Source organism: Diadema setosum, chromosome 15, assembly GCF_964275005.1.
Source record: "Diadema setosum chromosome 15, eeDiaSeto1, whole genome shotgun sequence".
In the NCBI taxonomy this organism is placed as follows: Eukaryota; Metazoa; Echinodermata; class Echinoidea; order Diadematoida; family Diadematidae; genus Diadema; species Diadema setosum.
Window position 1 is genome coordinate 10,079,754 of NC_092699.1, and position 19,649 is coordinate 10,099,402.

At 39.0% G+C, this 19,649-nt stretch overlaps 1 protein-coding gene across 1 annotated transcript in view; it reads left to right on the forward strand.

Annotated features, from left to right (window-relative positions):
- The window catches only part of LOC140239056 (alpha-2,8-sialyltransferase 8B-like), a 39,725-nt gene extending 20,411 nt beyond the window's left edge, over positions 1–19,314 (forward strand). Inside the window, exons 2-4 of the mRNA XM_072318952.1 lie at positions 13,289–13,370; positions 15,933–16,478; positions 18,555–19,314. Of these exons, the coding sequence (XP_072175053.1) occupies positions 13,366–13,370; positions 15,933–16,478; positions 18,555–18,924 (921 nt within the window). The 5' untranslated portion in view covers positions 13,289–13,365 and the 3' untranslated portion in view covers positions 18,925–19,314. The remainder of the gene's footprint in view (positions 1–13,288; positions 13,371–15,932; positions 16,479–18,554) is intronic.
- Positions 19,315–19,649: the final 335 nt, after the last annotated feature.

Consider the following 19,649-nt stretch of genomic DNA (forward strand, 5'->3'; position numbering starts at 1 on the left):
TCAAAAGTTATGAATTTTTGAAGTTTCTGTTCAGTTACTGCTGGTTGAGAAGACTGCTACAGCTTGTGATGTCACATGTGTACAACGATATAAAGATAAAGAAAATTCAACATATTTTTCAGTTTTCTCGTATAATAAAAGAACACTAACACTTGCCTCTTTCAGAGGGCAGGGGGAATAATATTACCCTCAACATACATGTACATCAGTGACAGAGTGATGAAATGAGCACTTTTCCCCCCAAAAATGTGAAATTCTCTTTATATTTTCCTTATATTTTCCTTATGATCGTTGTACGCATGTAGCATCATAGACTGAAGTCTTCTCATCCAGCAGTGACTGCACAGATAACTTAAATTCATAACTTTTGAACGGATTGTCCGATTTGGCCCAAAACTTTCAATAATGTGTTATATAATAGTATTGCTGCATTCACTTAATCCATATTGATACGAAGGTGGACTTGTCGTTTAACGTTTGGAGCATTTTGCAATTCCAGGTGTTATTGGTACAATACCCAACATGTTTATTTCATTCAATTTCATTTCATTTACACGACGAAAGGAATTGTAGCTAGGCTATAGCATGTGCATCTACATGATTAGAAAATACACTTATGATTATATTTCACATGGCTTATAAAACTATATAGAATGGTAAATGTTTTATCAAAGCGCGATGTGATATAGAAAAAAAAAGGTGAATGCAATTCTATAGTTTCATATGTTTTCACGATGTGATATTGTGATGTAACCAAAGACTCAATTCTATAAGGTGTCAATGCCATGGCTCTAATACAATGACTATGCAGTCCTTGACTGGCAAACACACAAATCTATTTATCTAAATTGTGAATAGACATTGTGATTTAAAAATGTAAGAGTTATCACATTTTCATGTATATATATGTGTAGATCAGTTGTATTCCAAAACATTTTTTACCATACAAAATTTTGCAATAAAGCCTATAAAAGGAGATATCAATATTTTCTCATTAAACCATAACTGTAGACGGTTTAATTTAGAAACAATTTCATTATACTATCGTTCACATTTTGTTTATTTCACGATACTTAACATTGATTATGCTGATTAACTTTTTTTTTTTACACTGATTGTTTCTATCCCTAACTCACATTTCAGAACTATTTTGTAGTATACTAATACTGGGTTACTGTTTCATCTGCGAATGGTAAACAATGCCCTTAAAAGAACAGGAAATATTCAAGAAGTTGTTACACTGTTCAGCTATTCTGTTTGTCTGTTGAACATAGATAATGATAGGTAATTCGCAGTCCACGTGTAGTCAAAATATGTATATATTATCGCTAAGAGGAAAACGAAACTCAAGAAATTTATCATGCTGTCAATACCAAAACAGTTACGGTAAGTTACAGAGCACACAAATTTTCGGGCACTCTCCCTTTTGCGTTTGTCTATATTATGACAGCTGCAGATTGATATAACAGCTGCACATTGATGTACATATAATAATCGTTTATTGATTGATGTCAACACGTCGATAGAATGCTCAAATTCACATGCTTTGTTATTAATGTTATATGCACATTTTTTTTCTCTTTCTTTATCCCGTATTCTCTGTCCTAAGAGTTCTCCTGATCTTCTGTTTTTATTGCTGTTGTTACTCAGCAGAGAATACGTCAAATTTCCCCAAATCTCTATCCTTCCTAAGCCCTTGGGTTCATTTTGTTGTCGTCCTGCACATTATAAATCCAAAACATGCAGTTTCTGAATTTGTTTTAATTCATGTATCCACCACGTCTGTTGCCCGTTCACCTGATAAACTTTTTTTTTTTTTTCTGCCAACAACATTATACCTTTACTGTTTCATTTTCTTCCGTATTTGCGCCACACACTCATGGCTAACAATGTGGGACCTGTGAATGTGTTTGTAATTTCAACGATCCACTGAGGCAAGACTTTCCCCGCCGCACTAATTTTCAAAAATACAAGGTGCTCTGACAATGTACTCTCACTATTCACCCTCTTGATCAATTACCCCACTTTCTTTTTCTCTTTATCACAAAGACCTACCTCATTTCGTGTATCTCGTTATGAATCAACTGTTGATTTTTTATTTTTTATCCTTTTTTTTTTACATTAATTGGCGGGAGCTCTACCTGCAACTGGGATTACATCCTCGTCTTATACGAGAAATTTACCTGTCACTGTATTTTATCGTGTAAGATCAAATGTCCATTATGTGTATTATACTACATTTTGTTCTCTTCTTTTCTACGTATGTTGTGTTTTATAACGAAGTGTAAGCCTACAGAGACATTAGCCATGTTCTATATTATCTTGACTGTTCAATGCTTTTTTTTTTTATTTCTTTGTCTTTAATTACTCTATCTGCACCCCTGGTTTTGCTGACAGCCAACTAGCCCAAACATCTTGTTTGTATGCCTGTGAAAGGCACGTACCACACGTCACACATGGCGCCAGCCTACTATCTCACTTTGCGCAGAATCTGGTGCGGTATCTGTCGCGTCGACTTTTCTGTTATGCCTATGTTGGTTTCTCCCTGTTAGCATCAATGGCGCGGACAATATCTTGTCAGAGATTTTCTTATTCAAAATGGCTGAAGGGATAATTGTGCCTTTTCATTCCGTATTGGACGATGAGTTTTTTGATCTGTTTAGACCTACTACACCAGAATATGATTTCTTAGATGACGTACTCTCTAATTCGCATACATCTTTTTATGATAAGTTAGTTGCCGATAATATGAATTCAACAGGTGAAGAAATGCAGTATGATTTTGATGATTTAACCCAAGCCCCATTATGTAGTTATGTCAGTATGAATCAATTCAAAGAAATTAGTAAGGGTTTATGTAAAGACACATTTTCGTTGATACATTTGAATATAAGAAGTTTGAATAAGCATTTTGATGAATTACAGTTAATAACACGAATACATTATTGTTGGATAACCCAAATAACCCTTTATTTACAGTAATAGGACTCACTGAAACGTGGTTATCTTCATGCCCCAAACGATCTTTCTCGCTTGAAGGATATAATGTTTTTGTGAATAATAGACCTGATCGTTCTGGCGGTGGGGTTGCTTTATATGTTTTAAAGGGGATGGCTAGTAGCTGATCAGTGGGAATCAGTGGGAATGCTGGGGGATAATTGCTCCAATTCTTCTGGGATTCATTTAAGAGTACACTATATATCTATTGTTGTGTGAAAATTATTTGCTTCAGAACCGTCTCATATTCAAGTAATGTGCAGTATAATGCCCCGTCACTGTACAGGCATGCTAACCTGGAACCATTACTATTAGTAAGCACCATTTATACGGGTTACATGAATAATCATATCATCAGGGATGCGTATCTCAGTGAATTAAAAAAAAAAAAAACCCAAACATGCCTGATCGTACGAATGACCTTTTTTCTGTTCATGCGCAAAGTGGAACTGTAAACTGGCTTATTGCAATTCAATTAAATTCATTTCAAAGGTTTTATTTTCACTTCTTTCAACAGAATGTACAAAAAGTATAAATTCGACATGCGTTTGAAGGAATGATACATAGATAGCAAAGAAAAACATTTGTCAGTAGTCATTACAAAGTGAGGCATTTTTCATACAAACATATTTATACATTCTGCGAATAAAAGTGGAGGTACTCACTGAAAAGACTGTGCTTGTACTATGTGGGCACCTCACAGGAGAAAAAAAAAATAGGTGAACAACTTAACTACAAGTGTGTGGGAAATGAGAAAAAAAAAGGGGAAAAGGGGAGAGAGAGGAAACAGAAATAGAAGTAAAGAGATGAGACAACTAAAAATAAAAGCCTAGATCAATCGACACATTAAAGATCAAGCCCACAGAGACTATTAGCCATATTAGAAGTGTAGAGCGTTGAAAGCGACCGAGAAAGTGACATCTAACGAAATTGCTGATAGCGGAACATATTTTCTGTTCTGTGAAGGCACGTGTAATAGTATACAAGTTCGCAATAAAATATAAGGAAGCAAGGGATGTGATGTGGAATGCCGCGAAAGACGCGACCTAACATGCCTAAGAAGAATCAATAGCATCCTGGTGCTTACAAAACCTACATGCTTAAAAAAAATAGACAAACAAACTTAGTTTCTTTCTGTTACATCATAAGACTTAAGGAGGAATGATTTCAATCTTTTTTAAACGAATACAAAGAAGGAGCATTTTTTATGTCTGGACTAAGGGAGTTCCAGAATCTTGGACCTGTATAAATAAATGTCTGCTGAGCTAACACAGTTTTTAGACTGTCTTGTTGGGTAACTATGGTATGTCAGGTTACGAGGAAACGTGGAATCAAATATATGGCTGATTTAGCAATGTTGGTTAAAAAAGAAAGAAAGTTTGTTTATGCATTCAACACGAAACAATCAAATGAATGCCTGCCGAAGTGTCAATTGACAGACCATTCTTGTCACCTGCTCTGCATAAGTTCATTCTTTGTTTGAACGTGAAATCCATAAATTGCGGGCACGCTTTATTCATCATGCTGCTTTGAAAATGAGTGAAGTGCCTAACCAATTGAGAAAAAAAAAGAAAGATCATTTGTACGTACCAATGTGCCCATGAGCTAACTGTGAACTAGCTTATTGTATAACGCCCGTGTCTGCCATGGAAAGGCACTCATGGCTCTTGATCTAAAATGCATCAATTTCAGCTGTTCATTCAATATGATTATGTTGGCGGAATATCTAATTTCCAATATCCCGAGTCAGGGATTAGGTACTGCCGTTGGGAAGGTGTAGCTGGTGACTGGGAAGAGGTAAGTCTTCATGTAGGTCATGAAGCATATTAAAGAATCTGCATTCCTGATCCAGAGAGGGAGGGCATGAACTCCTCACACCACAGTCATGACCAGTGACAGTAGCACTGATCTCCTATTGACACTGGGCGGGTGTTATACCATTGGCACTAACACCAGCAATATCAAATCGATACCATGCGGTGTCGGTGTCAAAAATATCACCAGCTACAGTGTCAAATTAACATCACAAAGTGCCAGGTGAACACTTTTCAACACCATCGCAACATGCTTTCTACACCTGTGAGTGTGCTTGTATGGTCCTCTATTGACACTTGTTCGGTGTTACATGTTAAATCTAACACCGATGTTTTTTGCAGTGATGGGTGCAGAGATGTAGAATGCTCTATCTCCCCAATGCGCCCAAGCTATGCGGTTGAGAAAGTCCCTCAAATGAACTTGATTTGCTGATCTCAGGATAAGAGCTGACTGATGCCGAACGAGGAGCTCCGAGATGTCGAATGAAGATTTGCCATCAGGCGCTATAAAAATAAGAACTCCACGTTTGAAGGCATTCATCCTCTTTATAAGAGCCAAAGATGGTCTCGCAAAGTGGGGCTAATATGAACCCTCTTCCTTTGTCGAGTCACAAACCGTTCAGGGCATAAGTAAATATTTGGAGTGTCTGAAGTACATACGTGTATATATGAAGAGTTTGTTCGCAAAAACCGATAAGTCTATGTTTTAGATTTTGAAGTACGGTGTCTTTCATAAAGTACAAAATTATACCTTTTAAATGATATGTTGGTCACTACATATAAAGGTACATTTTTGAAGTTATGGTCAAAAGAAGCAAATTTTTTCTTATTAGTCTCTTTATTTTTCTTGACCTTTAATCGCAAATATCTCCATTTGGCAAATATGGACTTATCGGTTTTTGCGAACAAACTCTTCACATGGAAAAAGTCAGTTTGAGGCGGACGTTGTTCTTTACTTTTCACTTTGATAAAGATTTCGGCCTGTCGTTGACGTCCGCCTCAAACTTTGCTTCTTCCACATAATATGCTTTTTGATACACCTTATGCGTTTCGGTCAGGATCTCTCGCATCTCTAGCATTATAAATATAAATATTGTTTCGATCAAAATCACACTGAGAATGATCGCACAAAAGAACCAATATATATATTTATGTTCAGGCGGTTTAATTAACAGTAATATTGCTGGTACAAACGCGTAAGATTTGTTATTACAGTACCATTTAATCAAACAATGATCACTTATTCAAACAGCAGTCAATCACGTAGGATAACAATCAAAGACAAATGACAAGGACTGATCCATGTAATCCTCTGGAAAAGACACTTTTTTTTTTTAGCAAACCAGTGAGCTATTGCGATCGCTTTTCGTCCGCCGTCCGCCGTCCATCGTCCTTGGTCCATCGTGCGTCGTGCATAAACTGTTTACATTTTCATCTTCTCTTCCAGAACCGGTGGGCAGATTTCATCCAAACTTGATGGGAATCATCCTTAGGGGATAAGGACCCAAAGTTGTTCATGTGGAGTATGTGGCCTCTAGGGGGCTCAGGGGGAGGGCCCCCAAGGGAAAAGGGGTAAACTTTAAAAATCTCCAAACCCAAAAGTAGTAGGCCTACAGTCTAGATATGTTGTATGTAAAAACCTTTATAAATGAAGAATGTAGTTTGTTTATGGCAAGACCCAAGATGGCCCCCTTGGGCCCTAGAGGGGGTGAAAGTTTGAGGGGTGGGGGCCTAGGGGGAGACATATATTTTCATTTCCTCCTGCAGAACCAGTGGGCGAATTTCAATCAAACTTGGTGGGGATCATCCTAACGGGGTAGGGACCCAAAGTTGTTCATGTGGGCATGTGGCCCCCAGGGGGCCCAGGGAGAGACCCCTCAAGGGGGAAAAAAGGAGTAAACTTTAAAAATCTTCTTTCCAGACCCAAGAGCAATACAGTCTAGGTGTGTTGTATGTAAATACCTTTATATGTTAAGAATATAGTTTGTTCATGGCAAGACCCAAGATGGCCCCTTGGGCCCCTAGATAGGGGTGAAAGTTTGATTGATTGGGCGAAGGGGGGGGGGGGGCACAATTTCGTCTTCTTCTTCAGAACAGTGGGCGAATTTCAATCAAACTTGGTGAGGATCATCCTTAGGGGATTGGATCCTAAGGTTGTTCATGTTGGGATGTGGCCCCCGTTGTACGTGGATATCTTTAGCGCTGAAGAATATAATTTGTTTATGGGAATACATACTGTATCCCCCTTGAAGACCGGGGGGGGGGGGAGGGGGGACAAGGGGGAAAAGCACATTTTCATCTTCTTCAGAACCAGTGGGCGGATTTCAGACAATCAAACTTGGTGAGGATCACTCTTAGGGGGTAGGGTCCCAAAGTTGTTAGTAAATGTGGGTCAAATGCATGGGAAAAGGGCATATTTTATACACGTCATGTAGATACCTTTATAGATGAGGAATATAAAGCTGTTCCTGGCAATATTTAGGATGGCCCCCTTGGGTTTCAAGAGGGGTGAAAGTTTGGAGGGGCAAAAATAAGGGGGAGGTGACGAGAATCACATTTCCATCTTCTTCAGAACCAATGGGCAGATTTCAACCAAAATTGCTAGGAATCATCCTTTCGGTAGAAGGACCCAAAGTTCTTTGTATGCTTGGGGTTGGGGGTCTCCTAGCGAAAGGGAGAAGGGGCCATAATTTACAGGGAAATTGCGTCAGGTGTATTGACTGCGATACTCCGGTTAGCGGCTAGTCCCCGGGCCTTTTGTTAAAATATGAGGGTCAGTGTGTTGCCATGGTAACAGTATATCATCGCAACAAACTATGACAAAATCTTGCAGATCAAATTACTTCCTTAATTTTTGCCAAATGCTCACGATAGTTGGTACGTACTTTGGTCTTGGAGTGAAAACGTACAAGACACATTCGTTAACCCTATAAAGCCCAAGGGGGGCACATTGTGCCCCCCCTACCAGATTTTCGTTTGCCACTCCTTCGTCCTTAATCCGATTTCAACCAAATTTGGTGACTTTTCCTAAAATCTTATTGGGAACATTTTGATATATAATTTAGCTATATTTGATGTTGCTGGTTGCCATGGCAACCATAAACTGACAACCATGTCAGTCAGATTTTGCATCTTTTTTTCTGTTCCCATTTTATTTAACAGCATTACAGTGTATGAAATGGGTGTTTCTTGGCTGAAATTTGTTGAAGAAGCAAAATTTGAAGTAATTATGGTCCTGGAAAGTTTTTCTTATTATTTCCTTTGTTTTTATGTGACAAAGGCGTAAAACAATAGATGTAATAGAGATAATTGAAAACGATAATATTTTCTACAGATTGCCCTTATATTTTGAGTTATTTTGATTCCTTCACCCAAGTTACATGTATGCCTCTAATATCATTAGTTTATCATATTATCAATTTGCAATCTCAAAATTCCACTATTATGCAAATATGAAATGTCATAACTATACATGCTCCCATCCCAAACATTTCATCTCAGGTCTCATAATTTATCACTATGTTGATATGAATAGCGCCCCCATGTGGTGACCTTGAGAAATTTCAAACATAACAAATAATAAAATTCCACTTGCTTATCATTTGTGGCTAATATGAAAATGATTGGTCTATAAAAGGACATATATAATGGGGATAAAGAAATTATACGGAAAAATCATGTTTTTAGCATGTTTCCTATGTATTTCTTTATATTTTTGTAAATAGCGCCCTCCATGGGTAACCTTGTGAAAATTCCAATGTATGGTCATGTAGAGTATGAGTTACTCTACCCACGTGCCAAATATGATGATGATATATCAAATAATAAAAAAGTTATATAGGGGGGGGGGGGCACAATGTGCCCCCCCCCCTTGGGCCTGCGAGGGGTCAAAATAGCTTGGGCTTATTATAGGGTTAAAGGATGGGTACTGCGTTGTCATGGTAACGCCATATAGCAATAAATCAGAGAAAATGCAAAAATCGTTTTTGTTTCTCAAATAAGGCCGTCGTACGCGTACTAGGGCATGGGTATGAATTGTTTTCTGTGACATTTCTATATAGTTCGTGTAGAATGAAGCCTCGACTGGCTTGTTAAAGGGACACAAATAGTGTGTAATCGGCCAGTAAAAGGAGGGGGGGGGGGGTAATAAACCGTTCCTGAGATAAAAACTCCGGTTTCCTTTGTTTTTTTATTAAGGGTGCATTGGTAGGAGATTTGGAGTAAGAATTAAGGTGATTAATAATTGTTCCAGGCAGGACTATACTGTTAAATGCCCACATTCACAAAATTACTAGCCCTGAACGTTGTGTTCAGGGCGAGTAATTTTGTGAAGGGGGGGGGGCATTTTTCTGGCATAGATATGTCAATGTGAGTCCCTGTGCTGCCATGGCACTTTCATATGTCTGGGTCATGGGTGGCGATACAGAGGGACACGGGGTGACCGCCCCCTATGATTTTTAAATCACCTGAACCGGGGGCTTAAGTGAGCTCATACCAGTTTAAAAAAAAAAGGAAAACATAAATTTTGCATAAATTTGCGTAATTAATGAATTTCAGAATTCTGTATCAATGAGGTTTGGTAGTCCCATCCAAGCCCTATCAGATAAAACAAACAGAATAAAAATTCACTGTAAAATGTAGAAGTAGCATTTCGCTTATTTTTTTAAAGCAAAAATGTGCATATAAAAATATGTTTGCATAAATTTCCATAATTTATCAATTTAAGAACTCTTTATTGAACTTTGATAGTCCCAACCAAGCCCTATCAGATAAAACAATCAGAATCAAAACCCCATGTTAAATGTAGGAGAAGTTACATTTTCGTTAATTTCATTTCTGGAAAAAACAAGAGACCTGGGGGTCTCGCGCTCACCTGAGTATCGCAAGTTCACCTTCTATGCATTCCAGCAGACTCTTACCCGAGAACATTGGAAACTTGTGGTGGGGTGTAGCTTTGAGAGCTTGGGAAATTGTGTCCCTTTGCATATTCCATCACACTGGCATGACTGGTAAAATACCTGCCAGGTACACTGTACTTTATAGAATGTTGGACTCCGCAGTTGGGAAAAGAAAAGACTTAAAGCCCAATCACTTTTGATTATAGAGAAGGATATTATTGAAAATTCCTTAATTTAGGATGTTCGGACCCCCTGGGGCCCCAAGGAAAGCATGGTGCTCACTGAAACACTTTGAGATCCTATCCCCCTAGGAATGTTACTTGCCAAGTTGACGAAAATAAATTATGTTGTTTTCAGCAAGAAGATGAAAATTCAAGTCCGCATTTGGACCCCCCCCCCCCCAGTCGAGCGGGGGTGGGGGGAGGGGGGCAGCCCTGGATCTGCAATGAACAAACTTTTAACTACAGTCATCGAAGTACAAACTCAAAGTAACTTTGCTTTATCACTTCTGGTTCTAAAGAAGAATTGTAAATATTCCTTAATATTGGGGGGGGGGGGAGGATATTCCTTACTGGGGGTGGGTTGGGCCCCACTGGGGGTCCCCAGGTGGGGCATGATGCCCATTTGATGAAATTTAGATTCCATCCCCATATGGATGCTACCTGACAAGTTTGGTGATAATTCATCATGGGGTTTCCAAGAAAAAGATGAAAATTTACAAGTTAGGAACCAATTTAGGCCCTAATGGGGCCCCCTGGTAAGGCATGGTGCCCGTATGATGGGAATGAGATTCTATCTCCCTAAGGATGCTACCTGCCAAGTTAGGTGAAAATTCGACGTGGCATTTTCAAGAAAAAGATGAAAGTGTACAATTTGGTCCCCATTAGGACCCCTCCCACACAAACGCATAAATTTGCATAATTAATGAATTTCAGAATTCTGTGTCGAATTTTTAGAGCCCTTACCTATCTCCATAAGTCAGAGCAATCAGAAGCAAACTCGGCCCAGAAATGACAGTGAGGAAGCAAATCTTATCATTTCAAGCATACATACACATGTCATACACATACACACACGCACACGACGTTTCATAATCCCCCTAGGCTACCGAACTCATTCGGTGGGGACAAAAACCAACTGCACTTATGATTTGTTTCTATGATGATTGTGGAGGAGCAGAAAGTTACCAAAATGTGCCGTCATTGCCCTGCACATTTTGGTAAACTTACCAAAATGTGCAGTTACCAAAATGTGCCGTAACATGTTACGGCACATTTTGGTAACTGCACATTTTGGGAATTTACCAAACTTGGCAATTTACCAAAGTGTGCCGTAACAAACACTTCACATACGCACACACACTCACACACACAAGAAAAAAAAAATCGGAACCTTTCTAGTATGGCTTCTGTAGGAGATGTGCTAATTACAATAAGACGGGACTGATGGCAACATCACAGAAATCTGTATTTTACACAACATTCCATTACAATGTCCACGGCTGCAATGCATTTCTGTATGCTGTCGCACAAAAAGGGCTCCTTCCAAAGGGGTCATCCCACGAGACCGACACCACGAGTCATACGGTCCACGAGACCGACATCAAAAAATAGGTCCATGAGTCATACGCCCATGAGTTATACGGCTCACGAGTCATACAGCCCATGAGTTCGACACTACGCACAAGAAGCTCATGAGACCGACACTAAGCAAAGAAAGCCCACGAAACCGACACTACACAATAAAGGCTCACGAGACCGACACTACGCAAAAGAGGCTCACGAGACCGACACTACGCAAAGAAAGCCCACGAGACCGAAACTAGGCAAAGAAGGCTCACGAGACCGACACTAGGCAGGGAAAGCCCACGAGACCGACACTGGGCATAGAAGGCGCACGAGACTGACAGGATGAACAGCGCCATCTACATGATATCCCTGTAAGGGGTGTTCCATTAAGGGGAAAATTACATCCTGGCGGGTGCAATTTCGTTACGCTGTCGAGCGAGAGATTGTAACTAATTGAACAGCACCGTCTATAATCAACCACATTAAGTATGTATTTCTACACATGTGGCTTTTAGGGGACAGTTCTGTCACGCTACGGGGAGCGACATTGTTACCATTTTTTCTTTAAAAAAGAATAAGATTGTCCTCTCCATGGGACCCCCCCCCCCTCCAAAAAAAAAAGTGTATGAAAAAATAAAAGAGAACAAGAACGTTGTATGGTTTAAGTTTAGATTCCATCGTGCTATTTTTGATAGGCTTTCCTAATTTCTAGCTAGACGGTGGACAGGATCTATGTTTTGTTGTTGTTGTTTTTTTGCCCTTTTCTTTCTCGCTTCACAAGTAAAGTAGGCCTTATTAGATATCCTATTCCCCTGCTTACAGTTCAGTTTGCAAATTTCTCTGATAAATGTATGAAATTCAAGGGATGAAAACGTTTTATAATATCGCAGCGATTCACCTCGATTTGTGGCTTGTATTTGTACAATTACTCTTCTCAAAACGGTACATTTTTCATGAAATACAACAGTTGGTTTTCATGGATGCATCTTCTTTTTCCGAATTCTACTTTAATAGACGATTTTACCATTTTCTGTGAATTTATGCTAAATCAACACTTTTGCAGATGACTACCTCCCCCCCCCCATCATGTAAAGCAGTTGCAACGGTGCACTGCAACATTGACAATTTGGTGATTTTCTTTTATTAGTGAACCTAATTTCATACCTAGGTATTTTTCTAGTTGGTTGATCTGAATGTCCACATCATTTATTTTTTTTTCTAAGTAGGTGTATACCGGTATAGGCTTTGCGGAAAGGGAAACGGGTGTTTTGGCATTTTCGAAATTAATGTTGAAACATTCTCATGCGCTTTTACTGAACTTTAATTAGTTTTTTTTTTTCACAAACACTCACTCAAACACAATTAAAGATCTTGAACCGTTCAGGTAGTGAGGGCGGGCAATTGACGGTGTAATACCCTAGCAACTCTACTTTTCCATCTCTTATATCTTCCTTATGCCATTATCTGCATACCCTATACAATTAATTGGTCTATAGATGGCGTTGTTCATTCTGTAGGTCTCGTGGGCCTTCTTTGCTTAGTGTTGGTCTCGTGAGCCTCTTTTGCCTAGTGTCGGTTCTCGTGAGCCTTTTAAGCGTATAGTATCGGTCTCGTGGGCTTTGTTTGCATAGTGTCGTACTCATTGGGCTGTATAACTCGTGGGCTTATTTTACTTAATGTCGAACTCATGGGCTTTATTTACTCAGTGTCAAACTCGTGGGCTGTATAACTAGTGGGCTGTATGACTTGTGAGCTGTATGACTTGTGGGCTGTATGACTCGTGGGTGTAGGTTTTGTGACGTGCACACCTTCCAAACACACTGATCACTTCTATTTGAATTGATTATCACAATTTGTGCATTCAGTAAATCCACATTTTCATTTGGGGTAAATATCAAGTCAACACACATCGTGCATGCAATAAAAATAGTTATTCTTTCAAATTAATGTTTAGACTAGTTTGATCAAAGTAAATGCTTTTCATGTGTACATTTCACTCATTTGTTACCAGGTTTCCAAGCATTGTCAAGACGGTTGGAGGCACCCCCTTTTCAAGAAGACTGGGGAAATGTAACAGAGATAGCAAAAATGAGGCAAGTATAATAACACAGGAGCGTACGTCTTTTTTTTTTTTAAAGGTACTAGCCCACATTTGCAAACCCAGGAAAATCAAAACTGCATATCACTAAAACAGGTCCAATATGACTTCAAGTACAAGTTATAACAGTAACATACCTCACCTGTTGCTCTTTGTCTATACCATTCGATAAAAGAGAGAAAATCATCGTTTTTAAATCAATTTTCAAACCGGGTCAACCCGACCCAAAATCGAATTACGAGCGCGGGCTAGCTACGTACTAACTGCGACCAGCCCCAACGTGCAGCGTTGGGGCTGTGCCGTTTTCACATTCAGATCGAGGAGTTGTACAAAACGGGTGCCTTTTCGGCGCTATATTTCCTTGATTTTTCAGCAGAAACTACTAGGAATACTTACATGGGTCGATTAAATCTAAATGATTAATTTCGGCGACTGTTTGATGCATTTCATTGCTTATGATGCAGAAAATATTGTCTTATAACGCGAATATCTTCAGCTCACCGTTGCTCACTGAAACTCACAATCACTTGCACAGGCGCACAGCATGCATGCAGTGCAGTGCATTGAGAGCATGCGTAATGCGTTCTATGGATATAGCAGCAAGTCTCTCCACTGTTGCACTAGGGCAGGCCGCTTATTACTCCTAAAAAATGTCGAAAATTTTGCAGTTTCTAGATAAATGGGTGAGAAAAACAAAGTCGAAAAGGTAATGTATTAATTGTCACTGTGTTTATGATAGAAATTTAGCCGTGCTTTATTTGTGAAGTCGCCGTGAATGTGGCAGTGATTTTTGCTCCCGCTCAGCTGCGAGGTAGCCGCCAGGACCGCGCCTTGCGGCGCGGTCTCCGGGGCTAGCTACTAGTACGTACATGTAACTTACACATGTATCGCATGCAAGTAGTACGTACGTGGACCGGAGCTAGCGTGCGTTATACGCATGCATACGGTGCATTTTCATTTATTTTTATGAAAGTAATGGACTAATTGGAACGAAATTTTGCACAGGTGTTACTGCAATCATACCCGAACTCCATGCTAACTATGAGACCAATTGCTGCAGGTTTACAAATGTGGGCTAGTACCTTTAAGTGTATGCTCTTGACAATAGAATACCTTAATATAAAAAAGACCCAAGTACATTAGCGAGAATCTAGGGAGAGAGAAAAACAGAATTGCATTCGAAAGCATCTGAGTATACATTATGGAAATGTTATACCTAAAATGCAAGACGGTCATCAAAGTGATACTGTATATTTGCATTACTTTGTAAGAAGTCTCCAAAGATATTCAAATTTGGACACAGAGACAGTTTATGTTTTTCAGGCATTATATAAAAAAAATTGTACTTTTGCAAACTCAGATTCGAGTATGAGATTAACTGCAGTGGGCCTTACATATCAGCACGCACGCCCTTCTCATTGCTACCTCTTTCTGTGTTCTTAATTTTTGTATCCGTAAGAAAAATGACGCAGGAGATAGTACGGCATGAAGCCTTGAATGAAAGAAAGCTTATGCTAGCAGGGAAACGTTCCGTGCAAATCTTTTACCCTGAGCCTCGCTTCTAGTTCTAGCCTCATATTCGCCACCCATAAAAATAATTCTTTAATAGTTCTCAAAGTTTGATGTTACTTGTTAGTAGTATGCAAATGAGTGAGGTGATGATCGGATTACCTCTCAATTTCCCATTGACCGCCTGTAAAAAATATGAAAAAAACATTTTTTTTTATTGTTATAAAGGTCAATGATCCGTCAGGTTACAAGCTGAGAATGGGGCAACATTGACAAAACATTATCATCAAAGTCCTTCTTCCTTAAAATAAGCCAAACTTGACATTTTCTAAAATTTTCTAATTAATCCGATCCTAATCAAATTTTCACTTTTAGTGTTCGTGACAAATTTCATGCATTCTTTTTAGACTATACCTTTAACTGCTCCTCGGTTAAACCGTAGTGAAGACAAATAGTCCAAAACCTAATTGTATGCCACTAAAGTTGATTATGGTACTGTGAAAACAGAAAACGGATGTAGGTTATGATGATACGTTGCATTATAGTAACTTCATATGACATAGGAAAAATATATATACAAACAAAAACTGCATAAACTAAAGTGAATTGATGAGGTAGGCTTTAAGATTCAATATGAAAACACCAATAGAAGGTGCTTGTTAGAATTTTGAAAGGCTGTACCAAAGTTTTGGGCCCATGTGTGAAAAAGCACGATCAATGCAATCATGTTTGCCCCGAGGTTTCGGTAAAATAAAATATGTGAATTAAAAGAATGGATTTTCATCACTGTTGAGAAAAAAAAATGAAGGGAATCTCGAAGGTATTAAGCTGGAACACGTCTGTGTAATCTACAATAGGCAAAGATTTGTTATTGTTGACTAGATAATCATGTTCATGTTGAATGAGCATAAACTAGTAACGTCGTATCATTTCTCTAACCCTGATCTTTGTCACACTTTGGAGTTTCAAAGTTTTAACTTTCTCCTTGCATTTCAGCATAAATATGGCTGTTCTTTTTCGTTTATCTTCCCTACTTCTTATTACCCAGGAAAGCATTTTCCAAGCACCGGACGTTGCAAAAAACTCTTCAGTTATTCAAAACCGGTATTTCTCCTGTGGATATGCGATTCTCGAAGGGAGTCAAGAAAATAGCGCGATTCAACCAGACAACCACAATGAGGAAAAGGCGGACCTGTACTATCATTGGGAACTCTGGTGTGCTATTAGACAGCAGATGCGGCCATCTCATCGACAGTTCCGATCTTGTAATCCGAATGAATCTGGCGCTGTTTGGCGGCGAGTTCGCTTCGGACGTGGGTTCGAAAGTCACTCTGATGACGCTGAATTCCGATCAGTACAGGAACCTGATGAACTGTACGCGAAACTACGGCAACATCACTCTCGACGAGTTACCACTCTTGTGTCGGGAACTTCTGACAAGCTTTAGTCGCATGAACGGCAGCATCCTCTGGTACTTCGGGTCTGTGGCCCACAACAATCGTCTGAAAACAGCGCTTGCAGTGTTGCGCGATTTATACAATCTCCACTTTGGATTCGCCTACAGCCCGGCAGAACTCAAGAGTCAAGTGAAAAAGTGAGCAGATGGAATACTTCTGGGAAGACTGCATGGTTGTGTATCCCGTCATAAATATGTTTTTTTTTTTTTCAGTATTTGTGTTTCTGTCATATTTTGCATTTCAGAAAAAGTTGGCAGTGACTGGCAATGACTGATGATTTATTCACTGAAGGACTAGTGATATAAGTCCCACCCTCATTCACTCATGCATGAACAAAAGGATTGCAATCTATTGTAATGTCTCGCTGCTTCCCAAACACGTTGTTAGTTTCGATGCCCTTTTCATTCGACTTTCTATCTTCTCTTCCGAAGAAACCCATCAGCGAAATTCCTAGTAAACGAAATGGGGGGGGGGGGAGGATATGTTACCTTATTTCGCATGTTAATGAGTTAATGATGCGACAATTATTGCATCCTTGAGGATTTGGTCAATGGTCAAAATAATGGCAGCCACAAATTTAAATATCCATATAATGTAAAACAAAACCAACAAAATAATGATTTTGTCATATTTCGATGTTCGAAATTCGAATTTGAATGATGCAACTCTTTCATCCTTAAAGGTTTTTAGACATTTGGAGTGGCCGCCAAAATCTCACATTCGTTTATAGTTCCTCATAAGTCGTGACAAATAGAAATATATATACTATACCTTAATGGGTTTCTTCCCCCACTTACAAGGAATCCGAACCTGGATGATGCAACTCTCGATTCTTAAATGATGCGAAATATTAAGGTGGCAGCCAAATTGCCGCCAAAATCTGAAAATACTTCTTTGTTTTTAGAAATGGCTGCAACCGCCAGTATAGGAGATAATAGATTATGAAGGCAATTTCTTAAACATTCTGACAGCTGGACAATATCCCTTACCTGTTTTTGTGTATCCTAATGACGCATTTCCTGTACTTTCTGCATTCATTCTTGCGTGGACTCTTATGGAAAACCCCAAACATGAATGTAAAAAAAAAGCCCAACTTGATGTGGGAAATTATCTCTTTCAAGACTACAAATGGTAGCTTATGACAGCGATGCTAAGATCAGAGAGCAGCTAGGCGTGAGATTTTATGGTGCGTCATTGGCGCCCTATATAGGGAGCGAAGCGACCGAACCGGGGGAAAAGGGACATGGTGCACGTCACGAGACCGACACCCGCGAGTCATACAACTCATGAGTCATACAGCCCACTGGCTGCACAGTCCACGAGTGCAACCTCAAGTACAAATAGGACCACGAGTTATACAGCCCATGAGTTAGACAGTAGGCATATAAAGCGTATAGTTCGACACTGACAAGAAAAAAAAAAAAAGGTTCACGAGACTGACACTACCTCATATCAGGATACCGTATACAACTATACCGCAACTACGCACTTTTCATTGGTATATAGGGTTCCTAGATGGCGCTGTTCTCCTGTCGGTCTCGTGCACAGTGACTGGTCTTGTGGGCCTCCTTTGATTTTTTATTTTTTTTATGTTTGTCTATTTCAACACGGTAAAAAGGCTGCTATCAGCTTTGAAGCTGCTTTTCAGCAAGGCCGTGCATAATGATTTACAAAACTGAATAAAAAACAGAGGAACAGGTACAAGAATAATAATAAAAAAAAAACTGACAAAACACAACATAAATAGCATACAGTGAACAGAACTAAAATTGAAACAATTGTGAATACAAGTATAGAATGACTTAGAGTACATTTCGATAACAACAAAATCAGTCCAGTCCGTGTCGGTCTGGTGAACCTTTTGAACATCGTGTCGGTATCGTAGGCATTGTTTGCGTAGTGTCGGTCTCGTGAGCCTTCGCAGTAGTAGTATCGATCTGCAAGAATTTGTTAAAACTTTGATAAAAATATCGAATATTATCAATTTAGAAACCATTCAGGTGAGTGGACCAATTCGCTCTACTAAAGTGCAAATGTATTTGAATAATACTTATATAATAACATACCGGTATAGGCCAATGTTATATATATATATATATATATATATATATATATATATATATATATATATAAATTGATAAATGTGTGTGTGTGTGTGTGTGTGTATATAAATCATTCAAGTGTCATTTATTCTTATTTTTTTTTATCCTCAGAGTTATGAAATTGAGATATCCAAGTTCCGGTATGGCGGTTTACGCGGCAGCCACTCACTTCTGTTCTCGAATACAGCTCTTCGGGTTTTTCCCGTTCTACAAAGACCCGACGAATCGCACATTGTTCACGCATTACTACGAACATGCCAAGATAAACTACAAGACCAACATTCACGACATGCCAGACGAGTTCAAAATCTTACTAAAATTGGACGAGAGGGGCGCCCTCCGCATCGTGAACGACTGCAGCGGGAGATGGAATAACGACATCCTGAGGGAAAGGTTAAAGCACGATGGGCACTTGAAGGGGGACGAGTTTGGTGATTTCGATATAAACTTGACAGATCAACCAAAAATCGAGCCGATATGAATTGCAAATCAAATCCAGGATCCGGTCTCAAGTAACATTAAAGAAACACATTAAGTTCTTAAACTTGTTAATTTCTTTAACAATTGGGGTCACGTAACTCTACGAAACGTCATCTAAAATACTAGGGGTATCTTAATGTCTTGGATATTTCTTCTCTTACTCTTTAGAGTATCTTTAAGATACGTGTTTTAGTTTCGGTATTAGGCCTACACCTGTAATGCACCTAAGGTATATCTAAACCTTGGTACAGAGCTTGGTATTGATACTCTTGAGATGTAATAAGCCATTAGCAGTGGGAAATGCCCCCAGTGGTATGATGCAAACATGAGCGTGGATATTTGTCTATGAATAAGCATGTAACAAGAGCTCTTCAGCTACCATAAATGGAAGAAAAGGTCATTATAATCATAATGCAAGCCATTCCCCTGACTCGGACTGTAAGTCGATTTTCATTTATGTATGTATGTATATATATATATATATATATATATATATATAATATATATATATATATATATATATATATGTATATATATATAGCTAGTATATGCTGCATTTAGTCTAGGTCCAAACATGTTGCGAATTCACGTATTGGCTCCAATGTATACACGAAGAATAAACCGCTAATGCAATATTTCCGCGTCGAGACTCCTGAAGAAGGTGGATGGAAGCCACCGAAAATTTGAGTTGCTCAATAAACTCTATATTGGCGAAATATTGCATTA